This window comes from Geotrypetes seraphini, chromosome 3 (assembly GCF_902459505.1).
Source record: "Geotrypetes seraphini chromosome 3, aGeoSer1.1, whole genome shotgun sequence".
NCBI classification, from domain to species: Eukaryota; Metazoa; Chordata; class Amphibia; order Gymnophiona; family Dermophiidae; genus Geotrypetes; species Geotrypetes seraphini.
The window spans coordinates 322,817,031-322,834,328 of record NC_047086.1 but is presented as its reverse complement, the minus strand read 5'-3'; the positions used below and the strand labels follow the sequence as shown (position 1 = coordinate 322,834,328).

At 43.1% G+C, this 17,298-nt stretch overlaps 1 protein-coding gene across 6 annotated transcripts in view; it reads left to right on the top strand.

The window, feature by feature from the left end:
• Positions 1-17,298, top strand: part of RRBP1 (ribosome binding protein 1) — a 205,083-nt gene that overhangs the window by 52,172 nt on the left and 135,613 nt on the right. For all 6 annotated transcript variants that reach the window (XM_033935933.1, XM_033935932.1, XM_033935929.1 and 3 more), the window contains exon 2: positions 6,521-7,780. In XM_033935933.1, the coding sequence (XP_033791824.1) occupies positions 6,541-7,780 (1,240 nt within the window). In that variant the 5' untranslated portion in view covers positions 6,521-6,540. The remainder of the gene's footprint in view (positions 1-6,520; positions 7,781-17,298) is intronic.

The following is a 17,298-nucleotide window of genomic DNA, read 5'->3' as shown; positions in this document are numbered from 1 at the left end:
GTGTTACTAGTCGAGGTGAGACCTTGGAAGACTGAAAAAAGCTTCTTTGGCCTATTCACAGCTTTCTGAGTTTGCAAACAGTAACAGGCCTTTTTTGTTTTATTTGAAAGTGATAGAAATTATAGATGTTTTTATTAAAGTTAAGAGATGTGGCACTCCTTTTGCTTCCTCCAGTCTCAGCATGTTGAGTTTGATAATGTAACAGAGAGACACTCAAGAGGAACCATTTTGCATGTGAAAAACTTGAGCCATATTTAGAATTAGTAGTGACCTGAGATGAAATTGGTGGGTGGGGTGGGGGAGAACAGATTTGAAGACTGAGTTATAGATACGGGTCTGAGAATCCAAGGGTAAATCCATAAAATCAGAGGATAAGAAAGAATAGAGAGGGAATAGCGGAGGGATTGACTTTAGGAAGGGTCTAATAATAGACAGTGGAGGAAGGATGAACAAAATCAGAAACCAGACCATTCAAATGCTGAAGCTTGAAAGAAATTATGAAATGATCTGACCATGGAAACGGCATAAAAGAGAAATATGAAAGAGAAGAAGAAATAACTAAGTCAAAGGTATGACTTGCTTGATGGGTCAGAATAGTCACTTGTGTCAGAGAGAGATCCAACAGAAGAAAGAAAAAAGCCTTATCATAGGTATGGGAGGGATTGTCCTAATGAAAATTGAAATCACTAAGAATAAGCAAATTAGAATATAGGGTCACCACTTTAGAAATGGATTGAATTAAGCAGTCTTAAGACCCTGTATCAAAGGCTGGAGGGGGGTGGGAGCAAACAAGAAGCACATAAAAAGTGATATGAAAATTAATTTTCACAAGAAGAAGCTCTTGGTTATCATTAAGAAGGGTATCACGACCAGGACAAAGAAAGTCATCCTGCCACTGTATCGTGCTATGGTGCGCCCGCACCTGGAGTACTGTGTTCAGTTCTGGTCGCCGTACCTCAAGAAGGACATGGAGGTACTTGAGAGGGTCCAGAGAAGAGCAACTAAGCTAATAAAGGGCATGGAGGACCTCTCATATACTGACAGACTGAAAAAGCTAGGGCTTTTCTCCCTGGAAAAGCGGAGACTTAGAGGAGACATGATAGAAACCTTCAAGATCATGAAGGGCATAGAAAAAATAGACAGGGACAGATTTTTCAAATTAAGAGGATCAATAAGTACAAGGGGGCAATCAGAGAAATTGAAAGGGGAGAGGTTTAGAACAAACGCCAGGAAGTTCTTTTTCACACAGAGGGTGGTGGATACATGGAACGCGCTACCAGAGGATGTGATAAACAGGAGCACGCTACAGGGGTTCAAAGAAGCTTTGGATAGGTACTTGGAAGACAAAGGGATTGAGGGGTACAGATAAGAGTAAAGGTAGATTATAGGGATGGGATTAGAGGTAAGTTACAAAATTAATTAGGGACCACTGTTCAGGCACTAGGCCTGATGGGCCGCCGCGGGAGCAGACCGCTGAGCAAGATGGACCTCTGGTCTGACTCAGCGGGGGCAACTTCTTATGTTCTTCTTATGTTCTTATAAGAAATCAGTAGAAATTTCACAAATTGAAACAGAAGAGGGAAAAAAAGAGCCATACTGCTGCCAGAGTGGGAGACAGAAGGCTGAAAAAGAGTAGCAGGGGGGTGGGAACATTGATTAAAAATTGCTTCTTCACCCCTTATAAGCCAAGTTTAATTAAGGCACAGGATAGGTGCAGGAGTGATCTACAATAAGTACAAAATGGCTAAAGTTTTTCTTTTCAGCAATCTGCAGATAAGAAAAGGGGTAAAGTGAGAAGCAGAGAATGACACGGTGACAGAATTTGTCACCATCCCCGCGGAGAACCACGGGAAACCAGCCCCATGTCATTCTTTAAGGAGAGAGGGAAGAATCAGAGTATGAATGGACACAACCACTGACCCTCAAGCCTTGCACTGAAGAATGCTGGTGTAGAAGGACTGAGGTTGAGATAGACACTAAAGAATGACGGGGACTGGTGGAATGAGGCATTATGACATCACAATATCTGCTCTGAATACCAGAGACTAAGAGCCAATCACATCAGTGATGTCACAGTGACTTCATTATCCTATAATTTGCTCATAAGAATCAGAGCCTTGCATTGAAGAATGTTGGTATAGAAGGCTGAGGTTGAGAGAGAGACTAAAGAATGACATGGGTTGGTTTCCCATGGTTATCTAAAGGGACGGGGATGGTGACAAATTCTGTCACCATGCCATTGAGAAGTGGAAGGAATGGCATTAGAGACAGCAGAGACATAAGATAAGCAAGAAGAAGTGGAGCAACTTGAGGAGCAGTCAATGAGAATCGTTGCCTCAGTCCTGGCAGAAAGGCGATGTAAAGAGAGGGGGCAGTTGCTCCAGAGGGGTGGAATCGAAGAGCCCTCCAACAACAACATGGAATGTTATGCAGGTATAATGACAGGAATGGAAAAGCAATAGAGAAGGAATGAGATGTACAAAAATTTGAGTTGCCCCAGAGAACTTGCCCAAGGAGTACAACCTGCTTACTCAAGGAAGCACAACTTGCCTCAGGCAGTTGAGTTTAATTACTGACTGGGAACAGAGAAGGAATGTCAGGAAAGTGGGCGGAGTCAGCTATCAATGAGAGCATTGGCAAGTAAATGTACCTGTTAATTCTCTTGGACCACTTTCTCCCACGTTGGCTATCCATCTTAACTATTTTCACTGGTGTATTAGTATTCGTGTTAATGCCCCGTCACTAAAGCAAACCACTTTAGCATTAACTCCCCACCCCTGAGGTTTAAAAAGATTTCAAGCCCTTACAATCCCCCTTCTTCCAGAATTTAGAACTTGGGGTGGGGGGGGAGGGTAAAGAGCAGCAGGTTATATGGTCCATTTTTTTTTTAAATTATGGAACTTTCATGGCAGGAATAACTGAGGTGGAGGATCTAAGGTCTTGAAGATCTTTGAAGATTTGGCTGAGAGACAAAGACGTTGGAAGCATCTATAAACCTTTTTTGGAGGGTGGGGAGGAAGAGGGAAACTTAAGCCTATGACTATAATTATCACCCGATTTTTATTTTTTTTCAATTATGAGCTTGCATAATTAAATGGGCAAGAGTCTCGATTGGCTTTACATTGGCTGGGGGACATTGTGTCGGACCCCTTCTCCTTTGCTTTTTGGGGGGGGTTTTCCTTGCATAATTAAAACCAATTTATTAATTAATTTAGGTGCCTAACTTTAAGTGCCTCTCTTATAGCATTTCCCCCTAAGGGCCTGATATCTTTTAATAAATTCTTCCTTCACAGGGGGAGGGAGATGGACTAAAGGGTGTTAAATATGTCTGTTATCATTAATAATAAGCATTCTTTAGTAATAAGCCCTTTAAGCTCTTAAACTCTTCCCATTAAACTATAGAAGGCATTTTAAACACAATCATCTGAAGAAAATGAAAAATACATAAAGATGCTGGGAATGGCTGAAGCAGAATAGACTATATTATCCAAGCCCGTGCCCTGCTCATCAGTTATAACACTTTTTATAAATCAAGTGCCTAACAAAGAGCTTGGCCGGCATCCAGGACTGTATGAGCAGGACTTGGATTACACTTGTATGTGCCCTGCAGTGACCATGGGCCTTGAGAATGTGGCACAGTGGTTAGAGTTACAGCCTCAACACCCTGAGGCTGTGGGTTCAAACCCTGCACTGTTCCCTGTGATCCTGGGCAAGTCACTTAATCCTCCACTGCCCCAGGTACATTAGATCAGTGTTTCTCAACTCGGTCCTGGAGTACCCCCTTGCCAGTCAGGTTTTCAAGATATCCACAATGAATATGCATGAAAGATATTTGCATATAATGGAGGCAATGTATGCAAATCAAGTTCATGCAAATTCAATGTGGATATCCTGAAAACCTGACTGCCAAGGGGGTACTCCAGGACCGAACTGAGAAACACTGCATTAGATACTGTCGATTGTGAGCCCACCGGGCTGATAGGAAAAATGTTTGAAGTACCTGTCTATAAACCGCTTTGAGTGTGGTTGTATGACCACAAAAAGGCAATCCCTTTCCTTTATCATTCAAGTCTTCTGAAATTTGAACTGTATATCTGCATGATCATTCATCTATACCTGTGTTCAGCAACTATTCAATGTAGAAGAAATATGATATACTATTTGCTTAAAATTGCCCAAGATTTTTTATTAACTGTGTAAGTGCATGCATGCTGGTTTATTGCCTACAAGTGAAACTTATCTTCAAGATCCAAATCCTTCAAGAAACACCTTCATTTCATTACATCAGAAAAGCATTTTTTTCATCTGATCTGTTAATTATTTCCCAGCTATTGAGTACGTGATCAATGTAACTTGTGCTACATCATTGATAGTTGAAAGATATTTTTGAATAATGACTGCCCCTCTATTTAGCTTCAGTTTAATTCAGGAGAGAATGCATTTGTTGGCTAGACAAGCGGGGAAAGTATGCAGATCATGGTTCATGGAATTCTTTTCAGATGGGCCTAGAATGCCTTGAGTGTTTGAGACTGTTGTTAGGTGCCATTGACTCGTGTATGAGTCCTAGTGACTTGATGAATTGTAGATCTAAAAAGAAATTAGTTTTGTACTAGTCCGGAAAGGTCTTCCAGCGTTATCCCCATGGTTGTTTTCAACGTGCCCAGCCATCCGATTGCATGATGTCCTTCTCCAGTGATCTATCTCTTTTTTTTTTCTTAATTTCTTTTTATTTATATGGATTTAGCTCACACCTTTTAATGGAGGAAAAAGTCCATAAATTGTTAAGGTAGACATGGAAAGCCACTGCATTTGGGATTAAGTAGTATGGAATCTTGCCATTTTTTGGGACTCTGTCAGGAACTTGTAGCCTGGACTGGTCAATGTTGGAAACATGATACTGGGCTAGACAGATCATCATTCTGACCCAGTAGGACAACTCTTATGTTCTTAGTAGGTCAGATGAGTTATATTTTTGTCTGTTTCATAATCCTTCATCTGGACAAGTCATAGTGACAGTCCTTTATCAGGGGCTATAGGCTACAGCTCCCTTTAGAGCTGTGTGCATTGTATGAGCTTATCTGGCCAAAAAGTACCACTTTTGAGTAACGATTGAGAGTACTTCTCCTTCAGGGGCTCTGGATGCTGCAGCCTTCCCAACTCTGACTTGGGAAATGGAAGACTTGATATAGGAATCCAGCCTATGTTCACTGTGTGGCAGCATACAGCATTGCCCCCAAGCTGTCTGGCCAGCTTGGTAGTGGTGGTTTCTAAGATGCCATGGAGACAAACAATGAGAGCTGTGAAATGGATGCACAAGTGATATTGTAGTTAGTTGCAAACTGTATTTATGTGTTTGAATTCATAGCCAGTCAGACAGTTGGGCTGAATGTGGTACTAGCCAGTGTTTCTCAAGTTGTAACTACACTATCATCTATCTACCGGTAATTTGTTTTTCAGAATATCCCTAATGAATATGCATAAGAAGGATTTGCACGCACAGGTACAGGTCTAGGTAAGGCCTGAACAGTGCTTGACAAGACTTCCAAGTATCCATGGGGTTAACCCTGAGTTGATAATAGGGCAAGGTTTTCTCTTAAAAAAAAAAGAGCATACCTGGCCCTGCTCCACCCCTTTCCTTCCCCAGCCAAACCTCCCATCTCCTTTCCCGAGGTCTGGAGGGCTTCTGCATGTGCGTGGACATTTGACACGATGACATCATGCACATGTGTGCATGTGTATGACATCATTGAGTCAGCGTCCACACATGCGCAGAGGGCCTCCAGACACGGTCCTGAGCTTGGGGCCTTCCAAAACTGGGTTTTGGAAATTTTTTCAGGCACCCAGACAGTCCTCTAAAAAGAGGACATATCTAGGTTTTCCTGGACATCTGTCTTTTGGGAATTTAAGTTGCTTTACTGAAAGTGTCAGGAAGACAACTTGAGCCACTCGGCCCTTATCTGTTATTGTTTACACTGTGCTTAAATTGCTAGGTATATTATATTGTTTTACTGAGCTGTAATTAATTTTAGAGGCAGTAGGGCACTGTTTAGTCCAAGGGTGTCCAACCTTTTGGCTTCCCTGGACCGCTTTGGCCGAAAAATTTTTTTTCTGAGGCCGCGCAAATGCTGCAGCAAGACAGAGGAGCAAGCCGGCAAGACGGTAAACACCCGGGGGCAGCAGAGGAAAACACTGCGTTGCCCTCGACCGGGGCTGCATAAAATACTTCACGCCGCAGGTTGGACACCCCTGGTTTAGTCTATTAAGTTCTCATTTTATCTTACTAGAGCACAGCTCTGTTTAAATTATAGTAGAATTCTCCCCAGCAGCTTTGCATCAAAACTGTCCAGTTAAAGTAGCTGCTGTGAATTGAGTGTATGTGAATGATGACAACCAATTACCTTTCCTGTTACCTGACATTATTCAGTTTTAGTAACCAAAGTAACACTATTTTTTCAGAACAGTAAAAATGACTTCAAAGAAGTTGTATGATTTGGCATAATTATTTATATGTGTTTTGCAGGTAGAACACAGTAAGCAACAATGGATTTGTATGATCCTCAGACAGTGGGTGTTATGGTCTTTGGTAGCTTCATGGTCATCTCTGCCATTGGAATCTTTTTGGTGTCTACTTTCTCAATGAAGGAGACATCTTATGAAGAAGCCCTAGCAAAGCAACGGAAGCAGTTTGAGAAGAGTCAACAACAAAAGGTTGAGAAGAAAAAGAAAGAAAAACCCATTGAGAAGAAAGGAAAAGCCAAGAAAAAAGAGGATAAGCCTAATGAGAAAATACCAGAACAAGAACCAGCTGACGCTGAAGTTTCTTTGGTTGCAGAATCGCTCGTTACGGAACCTACCTTTGTGGCAATTTCTGCACCAGCTCCCGAGAAGGCTGCCCCGTCCCCTAGAACAGCTCCCGAGAAGGCTGCCCCGTCCCCTAGAACAGCTCCCGAGAAGGCTGCCCCGTCCCCTAGAACAGCTCCCGAGAAAGCTGCCCCGTCCCCTAGAACAGCTCCCGAGAAGGCTGCCTCGTCCCCTAGAGCAGTTCCCGAGAAGGTTGCCCCGTCCCCTAGAGCAGCTTCCGAGAAGGCTGTCCCGTCCCCTAGAGCAGCTCCCGAGAAGGCCGCCCCGTCCTCTAGAGCAGCTCCCGAGAAGGCCGCCCCGTCCTCTAGAGCAGCTCCCGAGAAGGCCGCCCCGTCCTCTAGAGCAGCTCCCGAGAAGGCCGCCCCGTCCTCTAGAGCAGCTCCCGAGAAGGCTGCCCCGTCCTCTAGAGCAGCTCCCGAGAAGGCTGCCCCGTCCTCTAGAGCAGCTCCCGAGAAGGCTGCCCCGTCCTCTAGAGCAGCTCCCGAGAAGGCTGCCCCGTCCTCTAGAGCAGCTCCCGAGAAGGCTGCCCCGTCCCCTAGAGCAGCTCCTGAGAAGGCTGTCCCGTCCCCTAGAGCAGCTCCCGAGAAGGCTGTCCCATCCCCTAAAGAAGCTCCAGAGAAGGCTGCCCCGTCCCCTAAAGACAAGAGAAAGAAGGAGAAGAAAGTTACCAAGGCTGAACCAGCTCCTGCTCCAGCTGTGTCATTGTCACAGACGGCTGCCTCAAATCCTTCGCCTGTTTCGGAGGTCATAGCCAAAGAAGTGCCCATCATCGCTGCCTCCCCAGTTGGAGTGCAGCCAAGCAAACCAGTAGCAAATTCTTTGCCTATGAAGAAAGCAGAAGTTGTCCTAAATGTGGATGAGCTGAAACAAGAGGTGGCTGCTAAGAAGAAGAATGTAGCAAAGAAAAAGGCCGAGCCAAGTAAGCATTTTGAGTTTTGTAAACTGGTATTTTTTCACTAAGATCTAGTTTTACCCAAGTGTGCTATATTATTACAGGTCTCGCTTCAGAAAATGAGTCCTGCAGTATATTACATGTATGGTTGGTAATGCATGTTTGTATGTTAATGCATGTACTGTATGCAGGGGCTCTTTTACTAAAGTGTGCTAAGCAGTTAGGACTAAATTCTATATATGACGCTGAAAAAAAAAGTGCTGAGAGCTATTTTAGAAACGGTGCTCCAAATTGGGCACCGTTTATAGAATAGCATTTGGCTCCGGAATTTGGCACAAGGATTTACACCAACTGAAACCTGGTGTAAATCCTCGTGCCTAAATTAGCATGGATCTGCCTAATTCTGTAACACTGCATGCAAAGTCCTGGAATGCCCCTGATCTGCCCATGGCCGTCAAAATTGACACACAGCTTTATAACACAGGTGTACATAAATTTTAATTATTGACAATTAGCCCCAATTCTATAAATGGTGCCGGAAGTGAGTCATCTAGATTGACATACCTAGCTGATGTAGACACCTAGACCCTCCCCCCCACCTTTTTACAAAACCGTGCAAGAGGTTTTTAGTAGAGCATGATATGGTGATCCGTTCCAGTAGCTAACCAATAAAACTGCCGAGCGGTGAAAAGATTGGCACTGCGGGGAACCCCACCCATCACAGGTTCCCGATATCTCACCATCGCAGGTCTGGCGGCTCCAGCCCAGCCCCTCCTTGCTCGTGGGTCCAACAGCTCCAGCCCACCCACCCCCGCTCGTGGGTCTGGTGGCTCCAGCTGGCTTCCCTTCCTCCCTGCCACTGGCACACACCTTGCAGAGCGAGACGATCTCTACACAGGGCAGTTGGACTGTGCTCATGGCCTTCCCTCTGCGGGACTCTTCTTTGTAATGCAACTTCCTTTGTTCACAAAGAAAGGAAGTTGCGCTATAAGAAGCAGCCCTGCAGAGGGAAAGCCACAAGCATCGTCGAACAAGCCTGCGTTCGATGGCTCACTCTGCAAAGTTTGTGCCAGCAGCAGGGAGGGAAGGAAGCTGTCTGAACCCGCTGGACCCGCGAGCTAGTGCTGCCCAATTCGCCTCCCAGTCTCACTTTAAAAACTAGTTACGAACTGTGGAGGATCACTGGTGCACTTTCCCTTTCTTGTTGTCCCGCCCCTCCTCTGACCTAACGTCCCTGTTTTGGTCTGGGGCAGACCGCGGCAGAGGGAAAGTGCACCAGCGATCCTCCATAGGCCGTAATTAGTTTTTAAAATGAGACTGGGAGGCCAGGGGGACGCTGGATGATGGTGGAGAAAAGGAGGAGACATGCCGGCCTTTGGGAGGCTCCCTGGTATGGTAGCTATTAGAAGTACACAAAGGGAGGGGCATATGCTGGACTGAGGGGGGACTGGATGGAGGCAAGAGTTCTTTTTAAATTTGATTGCATTTGTTTTAAATCACTTTTTGGTATGGCACCTGAGTACCTGGTCTTGCACTTTTCTCTGGACTGCTCCCATTTGTTTACTTACCCGACAGTAAAATTCTGTCGATATAAAAGATTCTTGGATAGAACTCTTGCCTTTCAAGCAGGCATAATGAATAACTGGCTGGCCACCTTATTTAAACCCGTTTCTTCTTATTATACTTTTAGAAAATTGGAAAAAACGCAGCTGTTTGATCGATTTATATCATAAGGTTTTATCGGTTTTTAACTTCATTCTTCTCTCTTAGGGCTCCTTTTACTAAGGTGCGTTAGGGCATTAACGCGCGGAGTAGCGCGCGCTAGACGCTAATGCCAGTATTGAGCTGGTGTTAGTTCTAGCTGCGTAGCTGGGGGTTAGCGCGCGCTAATCTGCGTGCGCTAAAAACGCTAGCGCACCTTAGTAAAAGGAGCCCTTAATGTATTTCTGTTTAATTTCATTTTTATTCGTTGTATTTTCTACTGATTGTCCAGTACTTCTTGTTGTAAACCGCCTTGAACTATTATGGCTTTGGCACATAAGAATAAATTATTATTATTATTTCTTAATATAGTTCTCCTCTGTCTCCTTTTTGTTTGCTGTATGTTTCATTCTGTGTTTGTCCATGTTTTTATAATTTTAGGGCTCCTTTTACAAAGATGTGCGCGCTAGCCAAAAAACTACCACCTGCTCAAGAGGAGGCGGTAGCGGCTAGCGCGCGGGGCATTTTAGCGTGCGCTATTCTGCGCGTTAAGGCCCTAACACATCTTTGTAAAAGGAGCCCTTAATCTTGTTTTTTAAAATTTGCCTTCTCCTTTATTTTATTGTTGTAAAACGCTTAGTATTTGATAGGCGTTTAATCAAATCTCTAATAAGCTTGGAAACTTGGTCTGAAAACAGGAGAGGGAGAGAGATGAAATCAGGAGAACCGCAGGGTTCCATTTTAGGTCCAACATTGTTCAACATTTTTCTTGCGCTGCTCACTCTCATTCTACAGTCTCTAGGCTGTATATTTTACATATATGCTGATGACATTCAGCTTATTTTGCCCTTAGATACACTTTCTCACTTGTCCTACTCATTGATTTCTGCAAAGCTGGACACTATTGCTGATTGGCTAATGGCAAATATACTCAAGGTTAACTCTCAAAAGATAGTAGTGTTGCTTTTCTCTTCAAAGAATTTACCTGAAAATACTTCACATTTCACTATGAAAGGAGTCCCCGTACAATTCTCATCTAAAACCAAAATTCTGGGTGTAACAATAGCTAAGCTTTCATTCACGCACTTCTAAGTTGGTTTCCTCATCTTTCTTTGCTCTCTGCCAAATTCGATCCATTCGTTCATTTCTTCAACAAAGTTCATTCTGTATTCTAATACCTTCTCTTGTTTTGAGCAAACTTGATTATTGCAATTCTGTTCTCATTGGACTCCTAAAATACCAATTGCTACAACCAGATTTTTGGTTTTAGAGTAGAATTGTACGGGGACTCCTTTCATAGTGAAATGTGAAGTATTTTCAGGTAAATTCTTTGAAGAGAAAAACAGCACTGCTGTCTTTTGAGAGTTAACCTTGAGCATATTTGCCATTAGCCAGTCTGCAATAGTGTCCAACTTTGCAGAAATCAATGAGTAGAACCTCAGTTTAAACAGGAATAAAATAACATGTAGCTTACCAAGTTGTTGCCAGTCAAGTATAGAGTATTTAATCTCCTACATGCTGTGTAGGAGATTAAATACAGCTGCTGTAGCATCAGAAGTTTTTTAAAATGTATTTATAAAATGGAAAGAACATTAGTTATTCAGAAAGGAAATTTTAATAAATTTCAAGATGTGTGGGAGCCATTAACAAATTATTGCAATGAATAAGTATTATTTTCCCTGATTTGTACAAATGAAAGAATGGGGTGGGGGAGGGGGGGAGAGGGGACTTTATTATATGATATAAGCTTTAGGAGATGTTGAAAAGATGGGAGGGAAAGGGATATTTCTATTTAATATGAATAATTGTAGAATTTCAAGTGATGTATTTAAGTTAAAATTGTTGATATACTTGATGTAAGTTATGAAAATGAATAAAGAATTAAAAAAAGAAAAGCATCAGAAATTTTAGAGATTATATTCAATTAGACCTATTCTTTTAAACAAGAGACTATCTCCTAAACCAACAATCTCATAAAAAAAACAACACTAAAAAACTATATAAAGTTAAAGTTTCAACACAATTAAAACCACTTTCATTTGCAAAGTGACGAGTCTCTTGTTAAAAATAAGGGCTCCTTTTACAAAGGCGCGTGCGCTAGCCGCTACCGCCTCCTTTTGAGCAGGTGGTAGATTTTCGGCTAGAGCGCTAATCTGGTCCGTGCGCTAAAACCGCTAGCGCACCTTCGTAAAAGGAGCCCTAAGTTTCTGGTAAGTATAAAAACTTTTACATACTTGGAAAATACTAATCCAAGATCTCATGAAGCTGTCAGTTATTAAAAACAAATTAATTTTATTTATTTAAAAACACTTTTATCCCACATATCCAAACAATCTATCTGGGTTACAAAAGTACATGCACAATCAATACACAAACATAAAACAACACAATTTCTTTAAAAAAAAAGCTAAAATCATATATATAAAAAAGCAAAAGCTAATGATTCAACAGCTCAGTTGAACACATCTCCATTTCCAAAAGCTTTCTGGAAAAAATAAGCCTTCAACGCCTTGCGGAAGGATAATAGCACTGGAATCTGACGAATATTAATAGGTAAAGCATTCCATATACACAGTCCAGCAACACTAAGGGCTCCTTTTACGAAGGTGCGCTAGGGCCTTAACACGCACGCGTTAAATTTCCGAGCATGCAGGCCGCTACCACCTCCTTTTCAGCAGGCGGTAGATTTTTGGCTACCACGTGCTAAATATCCTAACGCACCTTCGTAAAAGGAGCCCTAAGGCCCTCTTTTGCTAAGGTGCACTAACCCATTAGCACGCGCTAAATGCTAACGCGTGCATGTTAGTCTATGGATGCATTAGTGTTTAGCGTGCGCACTAATGGTTTAGCGCGCCTTAGTAAAAGAGGGGGTAAAAATTCTCGAATGTATGGTGACCAACTTCAATGAAGGAATTCCCAACAAATATTGCGACTCCAACCTAAGCGATCGAGAGGGCGTATATGTAGATTTCAGAACACCGACTGCCTTTGGCAGATCGTCTTGAATGACTTTAAACAGTAGCAGCAGCATAACAAATAATGCCGATTTATAGACTCGGGGGCCTCAGCAGCTCGTTATGCAATTAAGTTGTTCATGCGCCCAAATTTGCATGTGCAGTTTTAGCACCATATATAGAATTAGGGCAGGGGTAGGGAACTCCGGTCCTCGAGAGCCGTATTCCAGTCAGGTTTTCAGGATTTCCCCAATGAATATGCATTGAAAGCAGTGCATGAAAATAGATCTCATGCATATTCATTGGGGAAATCCTGAAAACCTGACTGGAATACAGCTCTCGAGGATCAGAGTTCCCTACCCCTGAATTAGGAGATTAGCTTGTGATGAATGCACAGTAACTGTTAATGGGTGCCATGAAATTCATTACTGTGCTGGCATGTCAGGCTCCTGTCTGGTTAAATCACATTGAGTGGGTGATCCCTGGGTTTTCTGTGGCACTTAAATAGCAAAGTGCTCTTGAAAATCCAGGAAGACTAGAGTCTGGGTGAACCAGGATTTACTCAACATATGTATGTATAGTTTCCAAGTTTATTCTATATTTGATATACCGTCTATTAACTTGGCAACATAGGGCTCCTTTTACTAAGCTGTGTTAGGGCATGCCGTGCACGCTAGACGCTAACGCCAGCATTGAGCTGGCATTACTTTTAGCCGCGTAGCGTGAGGTTAGCACGCGCTAATCTGCTGCGTGTGCTAAAAACGCTAGCACACCTTAGTAAAAGGAGCCCATAAAACATGATGGCAGATCAAGGCCAAATGGCCCATCTAGTCTGCCCATCCGCAGTAACCATTATCTCTTTCTCTCTCCGAGAGATCCCACGTGCCTATCCTAGGCCCTCTTGAATTCAGACACAGTCTCTGTTTCCACCACCTCTTCCGGGAGACTGTTCCACGCATCTACCACCCGTTCCGTAAAAAAGTATTTCCTCAGATTACTCAGGAGCCTATCGCCTCTTAACTTCAACCTATGTCCTCTCATTGTACCTAGATGGTTTACAATACTATACATTTTTAAAAGAAGATAAAAAATAAAAAATATATATAAATGTTCAGTAGATAAGATATAAATGTACAGAAACAAGAGGATCAAGGGTTAGGCAAGAGTAACATACATCAAGATAAAATAAATTAAAAAGGGTGATAAAGAGGGTGAGGAGAAAACAAAGGAAGGGGGGGGATGACGCTTCTCATACATCCCCACAGCATACGAATCAAACATCTAATATAAACAAAACGCTGTGCATTAATGATACGGAGCAAGAGCTAATGTGTTAATTCAAAAACTGAGGAAAAGCCTCAGATCCCCATCGGGGCGGAAATCCGCCTATCACTAGGGAGAGCTGGTAACTTCATAGGCAGAAAAACCTCCATAGGTAATGCAGTTTAACAATTACTTTCCTAGGTTTCAATAAACAAAAGTAATCTCGTGGCGTGCATAGCAAACAAGCTCTCAGCCCAGGCCCAGGATTTACCCAGCTAGCGGAAATTGCAGACAGCACAAAGGCTACCCATGCTTTTTCCAGTGGTTTGAATAATGATTCAGTCAGCCCTGTAGTCAAAAATAAACTTGTCGTTCTCATCAGGGAATTGATTTCTGTGTGCAACGCTGTGCAGTAAAGGCTGCTTGGGTGGATAAAATGCAAAGACTATGTAATGTGTAACCCAGCTCATAGCACTTAAGTAATCAAAAATAAAAATAAAAGTGTTTGTCTAAAAATTCTAATGAGATGTGTATGCCAACGAAGGTATAAATGAATGAGCAAAGAAGACTTTTGGGGCCGCTCTGATGCAATTTGGAATTTGCTGCATCTTTGTGATAAAACTTGATGCCACAAAGCTGCTTTTTTTTTTTTTTAAAGTCAGAGAAGCTCATTGTAGTATTTGGAAAATTCATCATTGTTATGTCACACTTCAGCAGACTGTTTGGGAGTGGTAGGTCTTATTCCAGTTACTGTTCATTCATGTGAAGAAAGAACAATGCAGTGGCCTCTGATCGGAGAGAGGCTTCTGCCAAGCATTATTTCTGTTTGACCTGACAATCCATCCTTGAAGGGATTGAAGGCTAGCGCGTGTTTTTCTGGTATCCACTAGAAATGACCAAGGGTCATCTTCAAGCAGGGCACCAAAAGTTTGAACGTATGCATCCAGGGGTAGATTCTGCCTTGGGTGCCCACATTTAGGTGCTGGGATAATATGCCCGAAGCATGAATTCTGTAAGGGCAATTCTACACAGAGCTGTCTATACAGAATGCCAACTTAAGTCTGTTTTGTGCCCAACTTTCAGCGAGAGCATTTACATCTGCCAAAGCAATCATGCCTAATTACTGTCAGGTATGGAAATGGAAGTATTCCATAATTCCATGCAGTGGCATAATAGGGGGGGGGGGTTTCGCCCCAGGCGCTGTCTTGATGTGCGTGCCGGTACCCATCGTCCTCTCTGTCCCCCCACTCCTTCCCCCCTACCACGTGTGCACTCCTTCCCCCCTCAAACCTCTTTGATATTCACAGGGTGAGTAGCAATCCCAATCTGCTGCTCGCGCCAGCATCGGCTCTTCCTCTGATGTCACTTCCTGGACCCATGCCCAGGAAGTGATGTCAGAGGGAGAACTGATGCTGGCATGATCAGACTGTTTGCTTGGACAGGAGTACGTGGAAGGGGTATGCGCGCGTGGCAGGAGGGGGCGGGGAAGCAGCTGGTGGGGGAGGGGTGCTTCTCACCCTTGCTCCGCCACTGACTCCTTGCCTAAATTCTGGGAATGCCCATGCCCCGCCCCCTTAAGTGTTGCTTGCATGGTGCATTAGGAATACAGGTTGTAGAGTAGGGGCACAGAGCAGATATGCATGTAACTGTACTATATTAAACTATACTATGTAATATCTCACAAGTTTCAACAAAGCTTCAGTGTGGATCTCAGAACAATTATCCTTCATAATACTAGGGAACTACATTAGGAAAAATAAAGCAATAGCGGGTGTAGCACAATTAAAAAGCATTGTAATAAAAGTAAGTTTTCAGCTGTTTGTGAAAATTGTAATATGAATCTAATTGTCTTAATTGAAGTGGCAAACTATTCCAAATTTTAAGCCCTTGATATGCAAAAGTAGACTCAAATAGACTCATATATGACATATATGTTGAACAGAGGGAAAATTTAGTTTGAAGTGTAGTAAGGTAAAGGTTGCGGGCCGCCCCGAGCGCAGTCTTCCTCAGGTTGCTGGCACTCCTCCTGCTCTCTATCCCCCTTTCCTACTCCTCCCCTTGCTGCACGCCCCTTCCTTTCCCCCCGTACCTTTTTAACTTCAGCGCAAGCAGCCACGAAATATCTGCTCGCTTCGGCGCTCTCTCCGACGTCACTTCTGGGACTTGCGCCTAGGAAACGATGTCAGAGAGCGCACCGAAGCCGATGTGAACAGGTGCTTTGTGACTGCTCCCGCTGATGATAAAAAGGTATGGGGAAGGGGGTTTACAATCTAAAGTTTGTGTCTGTGGCAATGGCGGATTAAATGTCTTGCCAAGGAACTACAATGGGAATTGAACCCAGTTCCACTTCTAAAATATGTGCAAACTATTTCTCATTGATAATACAGTACTCCCCCGATATTCGCGGGGGTTCCGTTCCAGGAACCCCTCACGAATATCGAAAAAACGCAGATATGGTTTTTCACCTGGAGAGGCAGGAAAGGGCAGCTAGAGCGCCGACGAGTGAAGGAAATCATTCGTGGTATGCTCCGACTGCCTCTTCCTGTATTAAAGTCGAGCTTCACCAATCAGGAGCTGCTTTGACACGCAGCTCCTGATTGGTGAACCCGACTTTAGTACAGGAAGAGGCAGTCGGAGAACACTGTGAATGACCAGGTCCGTGAACCTTGAATTCGCGGGGGGAATACTGTATTTGTGTGAAAAAAGGAGGAAAAAGCCTCAGAACCCCATCAGGAGCATAAACTCAGGGATCTCTGCTATATTGTTAGTTGTTCCATGGAGTCTGCTCCCAGACCTGCTATTATATTCTGCGGGTATTCCGCTGGCGGGTATGGTTTTGCAGATTCCTCTGGATTGTTTACTGTTCCCTTCCTTGGACTGTTAGTACTGTTTGCACTATACTTGTATAACATTATATTACGAATTTTGATTATTGTTCTGGCTTTGGCTACATTGTCAATAAAAAACTTTTTTTTTTTTTTTTTAAAAAAGAAAGGGTAATAATTTCATAGGCATAAAAAAATCCCTCCTCTCCTTAGACTCTTCAATTGAACCTAGTATTCCAGGTTCTCAACCCTCTGTACTAAACATTAGGATACTCCTCCCTGCTGACAGTATACATTACAATCTAAGCTATCTATAACTCTTCTCAGCTCAAATCCAAGTAAGATTGAGTTGCCTACGGTCATACTGTAGTTGCTGAAGCTTTTTCATCTCTCAGTTAAGAAAAAAAATGGGAAGAGAGTCAGAGAACTAAATCCCAAAAAGAGCGTTTTCCATCCATATAACTGAGTCTGCTGTCAATCCTGTAGCCCTGACCAATTCTGAAGAGCATCTGTAGATTAAATGTTCCCAGCGAAATATAAATTCTACCATTAGAAGAGTAGATTTTGTCAGCAAAATTGTTTGGCATGCATTGATCTAGAAGAGTCTTTGGCATACCATCAACAAGAAGATTTATTGAATGTGCTCCATATGGGATCAATTGCATATACTGGTGCAAGCTTGTTGCCAACATGGCTTTTGATGGAACTGGCCATAGGGGGTTGGGGTGGGGGGGTAGGCGGAGGAGGAATGGAAAGTTTTAGAATGCTGTTGAATAATGACTATGCATTTGCAGAAGAACGT